Here is a 15,306-nt window from a genome sequence, read left to right on the forward strand (position 1 = left end):
GAATATCACCCAACTTCCCAGAGGCTCCAGAGGGTGTTTGGGTGGTCCTGGTGCTGGGCAGTGGAGCTGGGATCGTCACAGCCTCTGGTAAATGTTAAACCAACAAATAAATCTGCTTTGCTCAGCAGCCGGAGCTGAGCCTTCAAACTGGGGTGAAGCTTTCTAAATATCATCAGGCTTATTTTCTTTAAAGGAAGGAAGGATCTTAATTCCAGCATTCCAACCCAAAATAGACGTCTCTAAGAATAGCCCTTCCCCACTGCAGGGCAGGATGCCCGCCAGGAGGAAAAGGGGTTGGGGGAAAACAAGGAGTGCTTTCCCTGAATAGCCACGCTGGAATTGGGCAGGGCTGGGTTTTAACTCTGACCGTGGGTGATTGTCCCCAGTTTAAAAAGTGCAGTTCTGGAGCACCTGAAATTCCATGAAGTTCAAGAAGAGTCTGGATAGATGGAGTCTCTAGTTCCACCCCTTTTTCCCAAGAAATTACAGTTTTGCATGTTTTAAACAGTTTTGACTTCAATATTTCCCTTTTGGGGTCCTTTTTTCTGTGCACATATGAGGTTTAGAAAGGAATCTTGGCATTAAAGACAGGTTTCTCATATATATCTATATATATATTTATATATATATATATATATAGAGAGAGAGAGAGAGAGATCTCCTTATAACCCCAGAGCTGTGGCTTTAAGAAAACTCCTTATTTCTATGGAAGTCTCAATGAAACAATAAAAACTGACAGCACAGGCAGGTCCTTCCGCCCCCCAATTTCCTTCCTTTCAATGTTGGCACTGGAATTTAAATGTCCCGAGTCTCAAGCACCAAAAGCCCAACATCTGCTGGAGGTACAAGCTGCACCTTCCCAGCTCCTAAATGTTGTACCTGCTCCTGGTTCATCCCTCCTGGAGCTGTTGGAAGCTTTTCTCTGTGCAGCTTCAGTGCCACGTTTGGGTTGGGCTGTTCCCCAGAAGTCCATAACCAGACTCAGGTGATGCTCAACACCAAACATCATCCCAAGTTTTTCGAGAGCGTTACGTCAGAGCTTAAATATCACGATTCTGGTTTCACCAAATTGCACCTTTAGTTTAAAAACACCATTTTGAGGGTGTCATTTGTCCCAGTTCATGCCCACAGGGCGAGTGTCCTCATGGGAGCTGGTTGTGCAGGTGCTCTCAGCTCTCAGGGAGGAGAAAAAGGCAAAATTTTGGGGCAGAATCACTCCCTGCCATGATGGTTTTAAATGTACAAGCAAGTGAATGAACTGCCTCTGCTTTTATAGCCCAGCTTTACAACTGAGATGATTTATATGTTCAGGTGGGTTGAAAAATGTTGGTCTAAAAAACAGGCAAAACCCACCGGGTTTGGCCAATTACTTCGTGTTTTGGGCCCTTCTCAAATAAAACCCAAGGTGGGTGTAACAAAACCACCAAACCCCAAATCTGAAAGATGCCTTTGCACAAACCCCTGAAAACCCCCCAGGAGCTGAATCTCCCGCTCCGGAAAGAGGGAAAAATAATAAGGTGGAAAAAATGTGAACTCCACCAGGCTGCAAAAACCTGAAACCTTTCGGTGCTTGTTTGTGAAAAGCCAAGCCAAGGAACGGAGCCCAGGCCAAACTTTCACTGTGGGAAGGGCTGGTCCAGCCTGAACTGGCTCCTTCCTGCTGCTCACACACTCCGAGGAATAAACTCTGTGCAGAGACAAGAGGAAAAACACTTCCCATGGGATTTGGCTCCAAACAGGGCAGCCCACGCTGTGTGCCTTTTGGGGAGGAGATTCCCCCTCACTGGGGGGTCTGGGAGCTGCCTCTCACCCCTCCATGTGGATCCAAAGGTCTCATTTTAGTGACACCTCGAAGGTGCCCCTAAAAGGGTTAGATGGGCTATTGGGGGAAAATCCTTCCCTGGGAGGGTGGGCAGGCCCTGGCACAGGTTGCCCAGAGAAGCTGTGGCTGCCCCATCCCTGGAAGTGTCCAAGGCCAGGTTGGACGGGGCTTGGAGCAACCTGGGCTGGTGGAAGGTGTCCCTGCCAGTGGCAGGGGGTGGAATGAGATCACAAAGACTTTCATCCTCCTTACTTATCAGACTGCTGCATTCGTCTCTCCAAAACATTCTTCTGAAGGCTGCTCAGGATACAACCAGAAAACACCATTTCCTCAAACTCCTTGAAAATATTTATCCCTTCCAGGGGAAGAAACCCATCACTTCAACCCTGCTTTCCATTTTCCTCACCAGGCACTGTGTCCTCCATCCAGCTGAGCGCACCACGGAGCTCCAAGGATAAAAATGACATGTAATATGAGATAAAGCATCAGGCAAAATATTTATGTAATGAAATTGTTCTAAAGGTCTGTGGCAGGGCAGGGCAGAAAAGAGACACTCCTCTCACTGGTGTGTCACAGGAGGGGACAGATGCAGGAGGAACAGCACTTGCAGGGGTAGGAAAAATGGGTTTATTAGGAAATCTGATCTGCCCTTTCCAGCAAAAACAATCTGCCAAACGATACCGAGTAATTTAAGGGATCTAATCTGATCACAGCTGTCTTAATTATGTTTCAGCTCTGCATGGAAATGGTTTCTCTTTGTTTTGGAGTTGTAAACATCCTCTGTGATCCTCAGGCTGCTGCACAGAAACCAGAGAGCGACGCTGACCCAAAGCACCGAGGGGCTGGGTGTCACAGCAGCACATCCAAATCCATCCCATACCTCTCTGGCACATCCAGCTCTGGCCTCCTGGCTGGGGCTGGGACAGCTACAAGGGCCAGTCACCAGTGTGGTAAGGAAGGCAAAGTTTTCTGGAAGGAAAAGCCAGTTCAGATCCAGGCTCTGAATTCCAGCCTAATATTGGGTCAGACGAGGGCGGCTGCTTTGTTGTTCTTATTCAGCATCTTGGTGTAGTTGGAGTTTTCCACATCACACATTGAACTGGCTCTTAGATACACAGACTTTCTGCTTATCAGAGCTCTCAGGGGCAAGATCTGACAGCAGGAAATTTTGTCTGGAATTAGACAATCCCACGAGTGATCCTGAATAATAAGTGATGCTGAAAGGTAGAATTATTGCTTCACTGGCAGCAGCAGTGACACTGTAGGTGATCCCTTTGCAGAAGTGTTAAAGTCAGTCAAGTGCAGCCCAGGGGGTGTTTTAAAACAAACTGTGATCACAAGCACTTTGGTGTGTGTGTGTGTGAGGGACACACCAGCCAAGGCCACCTGTATTTTGGGAAGTCCAAATAAAAGCAGATGATATTTAAGTCATTGTGTTTTGGTTGCAGCCTCTTGAGGTTCCCCAGGGCAGATCATGGAATCCCAGAATGGTTTGGGTTGGAAAGGGCCTTCAAGATCATCCGTTCCCATCCCCTACCATGGGCAGGGACACCTTCCACCAGCCCAGGTTGCTCCAAGCCCCATCCAACCTGGCCTTGGACGTTTCCAGGGATCCAGGGGCAGCCACAGCTTCTCTGGGCAACCTGTGTCAGGTCCTCACCACCCTCACAGGGAACAATTCCTTCCTAATATCCCTAACATCTAAATGTCTCCCCTTTCAATTTATGACTGTCACTCCTCATCCTGTCACTCTCTGCCAGGATAAAAAGTTGCTCTTCTTCTTCTTTATAACACCTCTTTAGGCCCTGGCAGGGGCTCTCAGGTCTCCCCAGAGCCTTCTCTTCTCCAGGTGAACCCCCCAGCTCTCCCAGCCTGGCTCCAGAGCAGAGGGGCTGCAGATGCACCAGGATGGAGTGGAGCAGGTGTTCCCTCTGCTTCCTCTCCAGCCTGAGGAGCTGCTTGTACCCTAAATCCAGGGGCTGTGGGAGGATGGCAAGCACTGGCCAAGCTCTCCCCCAGGCTGGGGAGTGTCAAGTCACTGCACTCCAGTGGCTCACCTTGTTTACTGAGACGTTTCCCTTCCCAAACCTTCCCTTCTCAAACCTTCCCAAACCTTCCCTCCTCTCCCCTTCATTTAAAAGCAATTTCCATGAATGTTGGTTTGTGGGTTTTGTTTTGGTTTTTTTTCCAGATGAGCTTTCTGGGCCCTTCCACAGCACAGGACTGGGCTCAGCTCTCGCTATTTCCTGAGGAGGCAGGAGCTGAGGTGGTTTCTATCAGCCCTGCAGACATTTTGATCCTTTTGCAGTCTGTGACATAGTGGCCTGGATACGATGACAGAGAGAGAAAATACAGTAACTCTCCCCTCCCCTTTCCAACCCAAGCCCTTTGCCAAAGCAATAAAAAACTTTAAACAATAGCCAGTCGTGACATAAACCAGTCCTTGAGCGGCCTGCCAAAATTCACCTCAAGAAAGTAGGTCCAAAAATAAACAGTAACCTATAAAAAGCCCCCACAGCCTTAAAGATAGTCTTCTCAGTGTGCTAATTGCTTTCACATCTGGCTCAGAAACGAGGAGTGTAAACGAGCGTGGAGAGGCCACCAATAACTCAACTTCAGCTAAGCACAAAAGCATGTGGGGAGCATCAATCATGAGGGCCAGCTATTACAACTCAGAGATCTCAGATGCTGGGGCTCAGTTTGGAGATTGTGCTCAAATTGCCCTGAAATAATGGGGCTGGTGGTGATGTTAACAGACGGCACATGGGTAAATGCTTTCATGGGTGGGATGTTTCAGGGTAAATATAGAGAAACCGGTTTCATTTCCCTTTTTCCCCCCCCCCCCCCATCAGTTATCAGACAAGTCGTTGGCTTGGCCTACTCCTTGGGAAGAAGGGAACTCCTGGGGTGGTTGAAAGGTTTGGTAATGGAGGGCTGCAGCAAGGTGGGATATCTAAAGGAAAGCTACCTGGGATGGTTTCATGAAGCCTTTCCTGTGTGACAAGGAGGTGACCTCAAAAGGTGACCTTGTGTGAGCTTGGCTGGAAGGCCAAAACTCCATCAGATCCCAGGGATGCAGAGATGTGTGGTGCTCCTCATCCTCTGCTCTGGACACATGTTCATCTTCTCTCCTGCTGATGTCTAGACCCTTTTTTTACGTCTGTGAATCAGGGGACGTGCCTAGAACTGTCTCCTCCAGACATTTTCTGAGATCACAACTGCTGTAATGACATGAGTGATCGGTGCCTCAACCCTGGGGACGAGCACCTGGGGTTTGGTGGTTGTGACTCATCACTGGAGCTCAGGGAGGGATTTGGAGGGATTTATTCATGCCACATTTATTGTTTGGAAAGCTCAATCAAATGCTGCTATGGTTAGACTGAATAATTCATCTGCCAGCCTACTTTTGATCTCTTTATTGGTTTCTCTCTGTGTTAAAAGCCTCGTGTTTAGAGGTGAAAACAATCTCAGAGAATCACAGAATGGCTTGGGCTGGAAGGGACCTTAAAGTTCACCTTATTCTATCTCCCTGCCGTGGGCAGGGACACCTTTCACTAGCCCAGGTTGCTCCAAGCCCCGTCCAACCTGACCTTGGACACTTCCAGGGATCCAAGGGCAGCCACAGCTTCCCTGGGCAACCTGTGCCAGGGCCTCACAGGGAAGAATTCCTTCCCAATATCCCATCTACTCCTGCCCTGTGTCAGTGGGAAGCCATTCCCCTTGTCCTGTCCCTCCATCCCTTGTCCAAAGTCCCTCTCCAGCTCTCCTGGAGCCCCTTTATGCACTGGAAGGGGCTTTAGGTCTCCTAAGGCTGCTTAGTCTAGAGGTTTAATACCTCTGGAAACCAAAAACTTCAAGGGTAGATTTTTAGTAGGTCTGGCCTCGTTGAAGGAACAACTCAGGATGTTTTTGAGGAAGCTTTTTCTCCAAAAAGGGACAAAATTTTCACAGAGGGCTCATCTCTGCTGGGTCAGTCACAGGCCCAAGTCTGGGTGCATCTGTTATAGGACATGGGAGAACTGCACCTTCCCTCTCACCATTTGCCTAATCCTAAAAGAATCATCCAGGACAGCTCAGATAACGACCCCTGGAGAGGCCTGTTCCTTCCTACTGATTGTTAAGGACAATTATTGAGGTTGCCAGGTGTGAAATTCAGTGAGGTGACTCCCATTCCTCACGTGTCCCACGGGCCAAACACAATGCACACGAAATACACACATAAGGAATTATTCCTGAAGGTGACTGTCATAGCTTTGTGTGGAACATTTGGATTATTGCTCACACCTCTTTCAGGCAGCAGGACACACACACACACAGCTACACCCACCCCAGAGAAAGGAAAGGTTTCCCAACACCCATTTTTTCACAGTTTTTCCAGGAATAGCTCCTGGGTCAGCCCTGCAGAGATCACCCCACCTCGAACCAGAGCAAGGCAGAGGAGTCAGGTCCTTCCAGGGCACCCTTCTGATGGATGGTGCTTTTGGAGACATTTAAGGGTGCCAAGAAAGTGACTCAAATGAGCTGGAATTAACCACCCATTTGAATTTGGCATTGCCCCTTGTTTATACGTGGAGATTTGCCCTGCAGGGACTCAGCTGTCACCTGCAGAGCATGGAGAGGTGCCTGCCAGCAGACTGGGAGGCTGGATTTTCCAAAAAATGCAACCAGCAGGATGGTGGCACTTCCAGATGTTGCACAGGGCTGTGGAGGAGTTGTCCTGAACAGCTGAGCTTCTCCAACCATGGGAAAAGGACACAAGCTCTTCCAGGGGCTGTTGGAAGAAGAAAGAAGAGCCCCAGGTGATCTCCAAAAACACTTCAGGGTTTTTTTTAATCTCAGTGAGGTAATGTGACTTGGGGAAATTATTCTGCAGTTGAATAGAGGGCTGGAAAACTTCTGTTACAAGGAAAGGCTGAGAGAAAATTGGGATTGTTCAGCCTGGAGAAGAGAAGGCTGCAGGGAGACCTTAAAGCCCCTTTCAGTACCTTAGAGGGGTTTCAAAGGGAGCTGGAGAGGGATTTTGGACCAGGGATGGAGGGACAGGACAAGAGGGAATGGCTTTCCACTGACACAGAGTAGGGTTAGATGAGATATTAGGAAGAAATTTGTCCCTGTGAGGGTGGGCAGGCCCTGGCACAGGTTGGGCAGAGAAACTGCGGCTGCCCCATCCCTGGAAGTGTCCAAGGCCAGGTTGGACAGGGCTTGGAGCAACCTGGGCTAGTGGAAGGTGTCCCTGCCCATGGCAGGGGTGGAATGAGATGATCTTTAATGTCACTTTCAACCCAAACTATTCTGTGATTCTGAATTGACAACTGAGCCCCTTTCAGGCAGGTGCAGCATTTACAGGAGAGACAGGAATATTCAACTGTGTGTAAAACTGTGACTGGGCAATGTTATGGGTGCAAGCAGCCTCGTGAGGGATGCTATAAAAGATCTGGACCTGAGTATTTGCAGAAGGGCAGCTCAGGATCCAGTGTAATGCTGTATTAATAGACAGCAAGAATGCAGAGCTGTGACAGAAAGACTGACAGCTTTGGGCAGTGCATTTTGTACTGAGGTATCTAAATGTGTCCCTTGAAATTCCAGTCTGGTCAGCCAGGCAAACCTGGGCTGAGGTGCTGGGAATTGGCACCTCTGCTTCACATCAGCCTCATGTGTCCAGCCTGTTTTTGTAACTCTGAGCTAAAACGGTCGAGGCTTCAGCACGAGCTGTTCTCATGTGTCCATCAAAACTGGACGTGCCCCCACCAGAACTGGGTGTGGACCTCTTGTAATTGTAGTGATTTTGCAGCTCTTGGAGTTGTAGGCAGAATGAAGGGACCAGGTTTATTTAGTCGAATAAATGGTGGTGGTGTGAACAGCCTGTTTAATTCAGTGTGGTACCCAGAGCACGAGGGATTTGGGACCACGTACTGTTGTGCCCTTGGCAGCTTCTCACTTGAGAGTCACCTTACTTGTGAATTTGGCTGTTTCACTTGTGCCAATTCTCCTCATCTTTGTATCTTTTAGGCAGGTTGAGGCAGGGTTTAAGCTGGATATTAGGAAAAGGTTCTTCCCCCACAGGCTGGTTGGGCACTGAACAGGCTCCCCAGGGCAGTGGGCACAGCCCCAAGGCTGCAAGAGCTGCAGGAGGCTTTGGACGACGCTCTCAGCGACAGATTGGGATTGTTGGGGCCAGGAGATGGACTGGATGATCCTTTCCAGCTCAGGATGTCCTGTGCTTCTATGGTGGGCCCAAAGCCTCTCCCATCACGACATCCCTGCTCTCGTGCTTCCCCAGAGCACCCGTGGGCCATTTACAATATTAGCCAATTATTCTTGCTTAATTTAGCAAATACTTCAAAACCCATGTGGTGTCCTACCACAATTAGTGGTGTTCCTTGTCTGCAGTGATTCATCTGAGCAGAATTAGCCACGGGCAGGGTGTGAGAGGGGAGAGGGAGGCTGGGAGTGAGCAAGGGGCAGAGAGCTGGGCTGGTCTGAGGGTGGGCACGAGTCCTGCACAGGGTCAGAGCTTGGCTTGCTTTAACTGACATTATTTGATCTGGTTTAGCTATAGAAAAAACACCTTACATGCTAAATGTTTTATTTCAGTTTGATGAAGCTGATACTCCTCCTGGCCAGAGCAAGACGTGTGTTTAAAGTGAAATGAAAATGTGCTGAAGTGTATCCATGGAATAGTTTGGGTTATATTTCATGTCAACTCTCTGGCAAGAGGCTTTGCTTCCTGGTGGAGGCTGAGTGTGTGTGTGCACGGACAGCAGGAGGGGTGGGTTGGGGGTCACTGCACCCACCAGAGCCTGGGAAACACTTTGGTTCAGTCTCAGTCTGCAGCTGCAGTACTGGGAGAATGAGGAGAAACTGAGGCAGCTGGCAGAGGGCACAGTTACCAGCCTGGCAGCTGCTGAGCCCTGAACATGGCTGTCAGCTCAGCCAGGGTGCTGAACGAGGAAAATGAAAATATTCCCCTGGATAAGGAGGGACACATGAGTCCACCCAGCAGAACTGACTGGTTTTTTCAAAAGCTGTGAGAAACCCCCTTGGGGTAAGCAGAGTGTCTGTGCTCACCACCCCTGTCTCAGTGCCTGTCCTCAGGCTAAAACTGGAGACAACTGGAGAAGGACCCGCTCCCAGAAACATTCCCAGTGTCACTGGGGGACTGGTGTACGACACCCTGGTGCTGGGGAGGCTGTGCTGGGGTGGAGCTCCTGGGTACACCTCTAACCCCCTACCCCAGGGAAGCCTTTGTCTGGCCCAGGAGACCCAGCACTCACACTGGGTTGCCCAGGAGTGGCACTGAGGGCTGCCCACGAGTGGGATCCAGCTGCCCAGGGGTGGCACTGGGTTGCACGGAGTTCCTAGAATCCTGGAATTGTTTGTGTTAGAAGGGTCCTTAAAGCTCATCTAAAGCCATGGGCAGGGACACCTTCCACTAGCCCAGGTTGCTCCAAGCCCCGTCCAGCCTGGCCTTGAACACTCAGCTGGCACTTGGTGTCCTGGGGTGGCACTGGGTTGCCCGCTGCGGGCACTGAGCTCATAGGACCATGGAATATCCCAGGTTGGAAGAGACCCACAGGGATCAGCAAGTCCAGCACCTCGCAGGGCTACCTACAACTAAATCAGGTGGCCAAGATCACAATCCATCATCACCCAACAGCTGCACCTGGTTGCCCAGGGGCTGCACAAAGCTGCCCAGCAACAGCAGGAGGGTGCCCAGGGCAGGATCTGGGATGCCATGTGAGGGAGTTTACTGGCCCTGTGCTGCCCTGTGGCCACTGCTGTGGCCATCACAGGGAGCTTCAATGGTCAGAACAGGTCACAGAGCCCAGTCACAGGTCACAGAACCCCCTGAGCCACCATAGAACCCGGTCACCCACTGCAGAACCCCACTGCCCATAGCAACAGTGCCCTGGCCCTGTGGTGCCAACGCACTGGGGCTGGGGCAGAGCCAGGCAGTGCCACCACCACGTGCAGCACTGCAGCGATGAGGAGCAGCACCCCCACAGCCCCACACCCCTGAGCACACCCACGCTCACAGCAAAAGGGGAGAGTGTGCTTCCACTGGGAGGGCAGGACCAGCAAAGCAGGTACTTCTCCTCAGCCCCCAGTATCTCTTCTATCATCTAATTGTACCCAAACTAGGAGGTCAGCAGCTCCTGGTGTGTGTCCTTGTTCAGGGAGGGTAGAGAGCACCACCCTGGCATGGCTTATCCTGAGGGGGATGCAGGGCCATTTAATTCAGCTGGAAATGCATGGAAAAGTAACTCCAGGCCATTCCCAAGGAGTTTTTTTCCTCTCTTAAATGCTTGTCTGTCAGTGTCTGAAAGGGAAGGATTTCTTTGCAGGGGAACCACCTCCCACTCTCTTGATGCTGTTTCCCAGGTATAAATTTATAATAATAAAATGGATGATAAATAATAAAACTGATGATAAGTAACAACAAATAAGTGGCTTGGAGCTATGGAATGGCAGTGGCTTATCCCTAGCAGTGACTGGTTTGTGGGAACCTCCACACAGTGGGTTTGTGGGAACCCCCACATGGTGGGTTTTGTTGGACCTGAGCACAGACATCTCATCCTTGGTCCTGCCAAATTGGCTCAGAGGGTTGTGTTTGTGAAAGGTTTTTTGGCTAAATTTAAGCAATTTAGGGGAAGAACGTGTCCCTGCCACAGAAGAACTTCTCTAGATTGACAAGGAAAATGAAGGAATAATAGGCAATAAGGAATAAGGACTAAAGGAATAAGGAAAATGAAGGTATAAGATCTGCCATCCTCCTTGGCAGCCGTGATTTGTTTCTCTCCTCATTTCAAGACCTGCCACCAGCAAAGTCCAACCCCCGTCTATCCAGACACTTGGGCTGCTGTCAGGAGGGGTTTGTTTTTGAGAGATTTAGGCCTGTACAGGCACCTTGTGGGTACCTGGGGCATCTCTGGCTTGGGTATCACAAGCTGTGTGTGTTGCTGTGAGAGGTGGGACACGGGCAGGAACTGACTGAGCGAAGTTTTCCTCTGCAGGACACGCACCCAACAGCAGCATCCCACAATGGACCTCTACGGCTACCCCTTAAAGGCAAAGTTTACCTACCCAAAGCCACCGCCCACCAAGATCCTGCCTGCCACCAGCACCGTGGCCGCCAGCTACAAGAACCGGATTCCTTACCAGCCGGAGAGCATCAGCCTCCCCTGGATGCCCAACTCCTACTACAAAGCCGCTGCCCTCAACCCGACCCTGGCCCCCCTCTCTGAAAGCTTCCCGGGGTTACCCCCCACCAAGATAATTCCCTTCATTTCCGAGAGGCCCAACGGCGTCTTCACCCGCCACACCCTCGACGACTGGCACAGGTCCAACATGACCAACTACAAGGAGTCGGAGACCACGCGGCACAACGCGGAGCGGCTGCGGGCCGACCTCAACCGCACCATCAAGGACGTGTACCTGCAGGCCAAGAGGACCCAGGGGGAGAGCACCAAGAACCTGGGGGAGCGGGTCAACGACATAGAGTACTGGAAGTCGGAGCTCTGCCTCGAGCTGGATGCCATGATCAGGGAGACCAACTCGCTGGCAGACATGCAGAAGCGGCTGGAGAGAGCCCTGGCTGACACCGAGGGCCCCTTCCAGGTAAGGACCCGGCCCCCGTGGCCTCCTGCCAAACCATCTGCAGCCATTCAACCGTCTAATAAAGTTTCATTACTGGCTCTGTAACATCTAGAAAGTTTTTATTAGGAGCCCATTAGTTCTGTTAGGAATAAACAAATCCCCTGACATCTGCTGTGTTCCCCCCCACCCCACCGCACGCTGAGCACATCACGACAGGGTTTGTTTAACCAAGTATTTTTATCTCCAAAATCCTGGTTTGGGAGATAAAAGCCCACGAGGTCAGCATCGAGCCTGACGCAGGTCCCTGCATTCAGCTGTGGTGGCACCAGGGACACGTGGGCTCCCTCACACCCATTTAATGCTGATGTTGCACTTGGCTGCTTGTTGTCAACTAAACCAGGGCGGTTTTTCCCATGCTGTCCTCTCTGTGCCCACCTGTAACACCTTTTCTTACATTACCTGACACGGACACCACCCCTGTGGGGAACCCTGCCCCTGCAGCCAGCACTGATGGCACGGCATGTCCCCAACAGGTCGCTCACAAGTGCTTGCTTAACCGGGAGAAGAGGATGGGCATCGACCTAGTCCATGACGACGTGGAGAAACAGCTCATCACAGTAAGTCTGGCAACACAGATCGTGTGTTAGAGTTATTTTTACCTAAAATACCCTAAACAGGTTTCGCAGCCCTGTTCCCTCCCTGGCTCCCTCGTGCTGGTGAGGTGCTAAACTCTTCAACCCCCCCCCCCCCAAACCTGCTGAGACGAAGACAAGAGAGGGAGGAGTAGCTGAAAACCAGCTGTGTTTGTGTGACACATTGGGGTCCTCTGTCCTTCTCCAAGGAGTTTGGGAGACAGCCCTGCCTCTCTGAGCCCTGCCAGCACAGGAGCAGTGTCTATCTGTATGATATATCTCTGTATCTATAGAACATTATCTATATTGCACACAGATGCATACACAGATATGCAGAAGGCAGCGGGTGCCCAGCAGCCTGTCTGGTTTTCCCAGCTATATTAGCTGGTCTAATAAAAGATTTTACACCTCCCCCCAGCTTTGCTTTGCTCAGAGCAGTGTGGCTGCAGTAGGGCTGTTGCTCTGTGTGCTCAGGCAATGGATTTGAGAGAAATTGCAAAAACATGCACTCCTGCCTGCCTTTATACAGTCTGCTTTAAACTATGAATAAAATCCAGCACAGTGAAAGCTGGCACAGCAGAGGGGATCCTAATGCAGGGAACAGCAAAACAGAATCACTGCAAAGGCATCACAAAACTGAGAAGGAAATTGCAGCCCTTAGGACTGTGGTGCCATAGTTCTGTTGGAAGATTTTTCCTTATGAGTCAGGCCCTAAAACATTAAAATCTTAGTTTAAAAGTCATGAGATTTTAGGAAAGTTATCAGAGCTGGTATCTCCATAAAGACATTTTGGTTTTTAAGTGCTGGGACATATTTAGGCTCTGATTTCAGCTGGCTCCTGCAGATAGGAGGGCTTAAAAATTCCTGAGTTTGGAGCACTGATCACCTGCCTCTGGAAGCTGGGACTTCAGAGGTGCAATAGGTTTGTGCTGGAGTCAGGTGAGCTGAGAGCAACACAAGCCTTCCCCTGGTAGGGCCGAGTGTTTTTTAGAAAGGACTGGGGATTTGCATCAAAATCCATCTCCTCTTGTCCCCTGTGGATGGGATCTCTTGTGGGGAGGAAGATACGTTGGGATTGGGGATGGGGATGTGCAGCCCTGCTGATCCAGGGAACCACTGTGCCTGTTCACATCAGGTCAGGATGGGGGCTCATCCCCCTGCAGTGGGACTAACCAGCCCTTCACGTGGATGTCAAGATGAAAAAAACACTTGGGAGCCCATCCTGAAGTGATTTCAGAGGCCGTGGCAGTGGGCACAGCCCCCTTCTGTCCCCTCCTGTCACTGGTGTGGGCTCAGCTGCACAAACACGTGCCCTGGGGCTGGGGGCCCTTTCTGCACCCCCTGATTGCTCTGGGGGAAAGGCAAGCAGGGAGGTTCTCACTGAGTGCAAGGCTGGAGAGGCTCGAGGGGCTGAGTGTGTCCAGGCCATGGATACCGATGGAGTTGTGCTTTACCTTTGCCCAGGAAATCAAGATCATCAGGTCCGTCCGGGAGAGGCTCCAGCAGTGCCTGAACACAGTGAATAACCAGCTCATGTAAGGAAGGGCTCCTCATATTGTGCAGCATTTAAATGGAAACCCCCAGCAGGGCCCTGCTCCACCCACCCCCTGCAGGTGTAAAAGCCGTGCAGGCCCCATGGGAAGTGGGAGGGATGCACACACAGCTACCCCAGCAGGAGCTGGGATGGGCAGGAAACCTTTCCACCCCTACACCCCCTCCGAGGTCTGCTGTCTGTGTGCTGCAGGTGCAACAAGGAGGCCCGGCAAGAGCTGGAGAAGGACCTGGCAGACAAGCAGATGGGCCATCACATCGACAACAAGTGCTACCAGCTGAAGAACACCTCCAGGGGCATCCACTACTACAAAGGGGTGGAGCGGATCGATGCCACGTGAGCGCAGGCTGGGTGGCACTGGGGGGTCCCTGGGAGGCACGGTGCCTCTCCCTGGCACATCCATCCCAAAATCACCTCCAAGGGGTTGTTCCTCTCCGCTCACCATAAAGGGAGAACCACCCTCTGCCAAATACCCGGCGGGGGAAAGCCAGCCCAGCCTAATTAAACATTATATCAGGGTACAGAGATCACCCTGCAAATGAATTCAGCCCAGCACCTCTGCACAGCCCGTTAAGTTTATGCATGCTTTCAAAGATGTGTCAGTGCTTGCCTGAGTGCTCTCCCCTGATGTAAAGTCTGGGGGGTTCACCCCTGCGTGCAGAGGGCCTGGCAGCGAGCTGGAATGACACACAAGATGAAGAAATAGAGAGTGTTGTCCTGGGACAGGGTTCAGCTGCTTTTGGGTGCCAGGAATTCAGCTTTGGCTCTGCAGTAAATGAACTAAGCACTTGCAGAGATATGCTCTAAGTGGCAAAGGGCTGAGGGAATAAATCTGCTGCTCACGCAGACACACAGAGTTTATGGAGAGGCACAGATTGATTCAATTTTTCTAATAGTTTGAGTAATTATTCACAGTAGAGCTCAGATGTATTTAGGCAGGCAAATGAATTGCAAGGGATTGATGCTAAAATTCAGAGGGGGGTGAAATGTGCCGAGAATCAGCAGGTTTTAAATGGAGCTTATGTGGTATTTAAGTCTTTTGTTGACCTTGTTCTGGACTATTGCATAGGCAGGAACTTCATCCCAAACACACAGACAGGGAATGGAGTGGGATCTAATGCTTGTTCAGTTTAGTGTGAAACTGAGATGGGCTGTGAGCAAAATGAATTGACTTCGATCTGTGTGTTGTCATGGAGCTGGGAATCCCTTGGTCCTCAGTGCCTCAAGCGTGGAAAGAGGAGATCTGATTGGAATCCCTACTTTTTCTGGGAGAATCTTTCGTTTGTCTGGGCTTTCATGAGTTGTCTGCATGAACAGATCATCATTTCATGAATAGCATTGAACAAATCGGGTCCAGATGTTTCACTTTCATGCAATTTAATTAAGAGCATAGATTTAATCAACATTTCATCCTCACTGCTTGCTGACAAGATCCATCACAGAATCACAGAATGTGCTGAGCTGGAAGGGACCCACAAGGATCATCCAGTCCAACCCTCAGCCCTGCACAGGCCCATCCCCAAGAGTCACCCCCTGTGCCCCAGAGGATCATCCAAAGCCTCCTGCAGCTCTGGCAGCCTTGGGGCTGTGCCCACTGCCCTGGGGAGCCTGTTCAGTGCCCAACCAGCCTGTGGGGGAAGAACCTTTTGCTGAGATCCACCCTGAGCCTGCCCTGACACAGCTCCAGCCATTCCCTGGGGGCT

General features: G+C 50.8%; 1 protein-coding gene across 1 annotated transcript in view; it reads left to right on the forward strand.

Moving 5' to 3' along the window:
- The first annotated feature begins 9,714 nt into the window (after positions 1-9,714).
- TEKT3 (tektin 3) overlaps positions 9,715-15,306 on the forward strand; it is a 9,773-nt gene continuing 4,181 nt past the window's right edge. The window contains exons 1-5 of the mRNA XM_027907492.1: positions 9,715-9,909; positions 10,837-11,440; positions 11,953-12,036; positions 13,516-13,586; positions 13,796-13,939. Of these exons, the coding sequence (XP_027763293.1) occupies positions 10,865-11,440; positions 11,953-12,036; positions 13,516-13,586; positions 13,796-13,939 (875 nt within the window). The 5' untranslated portion in view covers positions 9,715-9,909; positions 10,837-10,864. The remainder of the gene's footprint in view (positions 9,910-10,836; positions 11,441-11,952; positions 12,037-13,515; positions 13,587-13,795; positions 13,940-15,306) is intronic.

The sequence above is a fragment of the Empidonax traillii genome, unplaced genomic scaffold (assembly GCF_003031625.1).
Source record: "Empidonax traillii isolate 1590-97213 ecotype Southwest subspecies unplaced genomic scaffold, ASM303162v1 scaffold1485:size188213, whole genome shotgun sequence".
Lineage (NCBI taxonomy): Eukaryota > Metazoa > Chordata > Aves > Passeriformes > Tyrannidae > Empidonax > Empidonax traillii.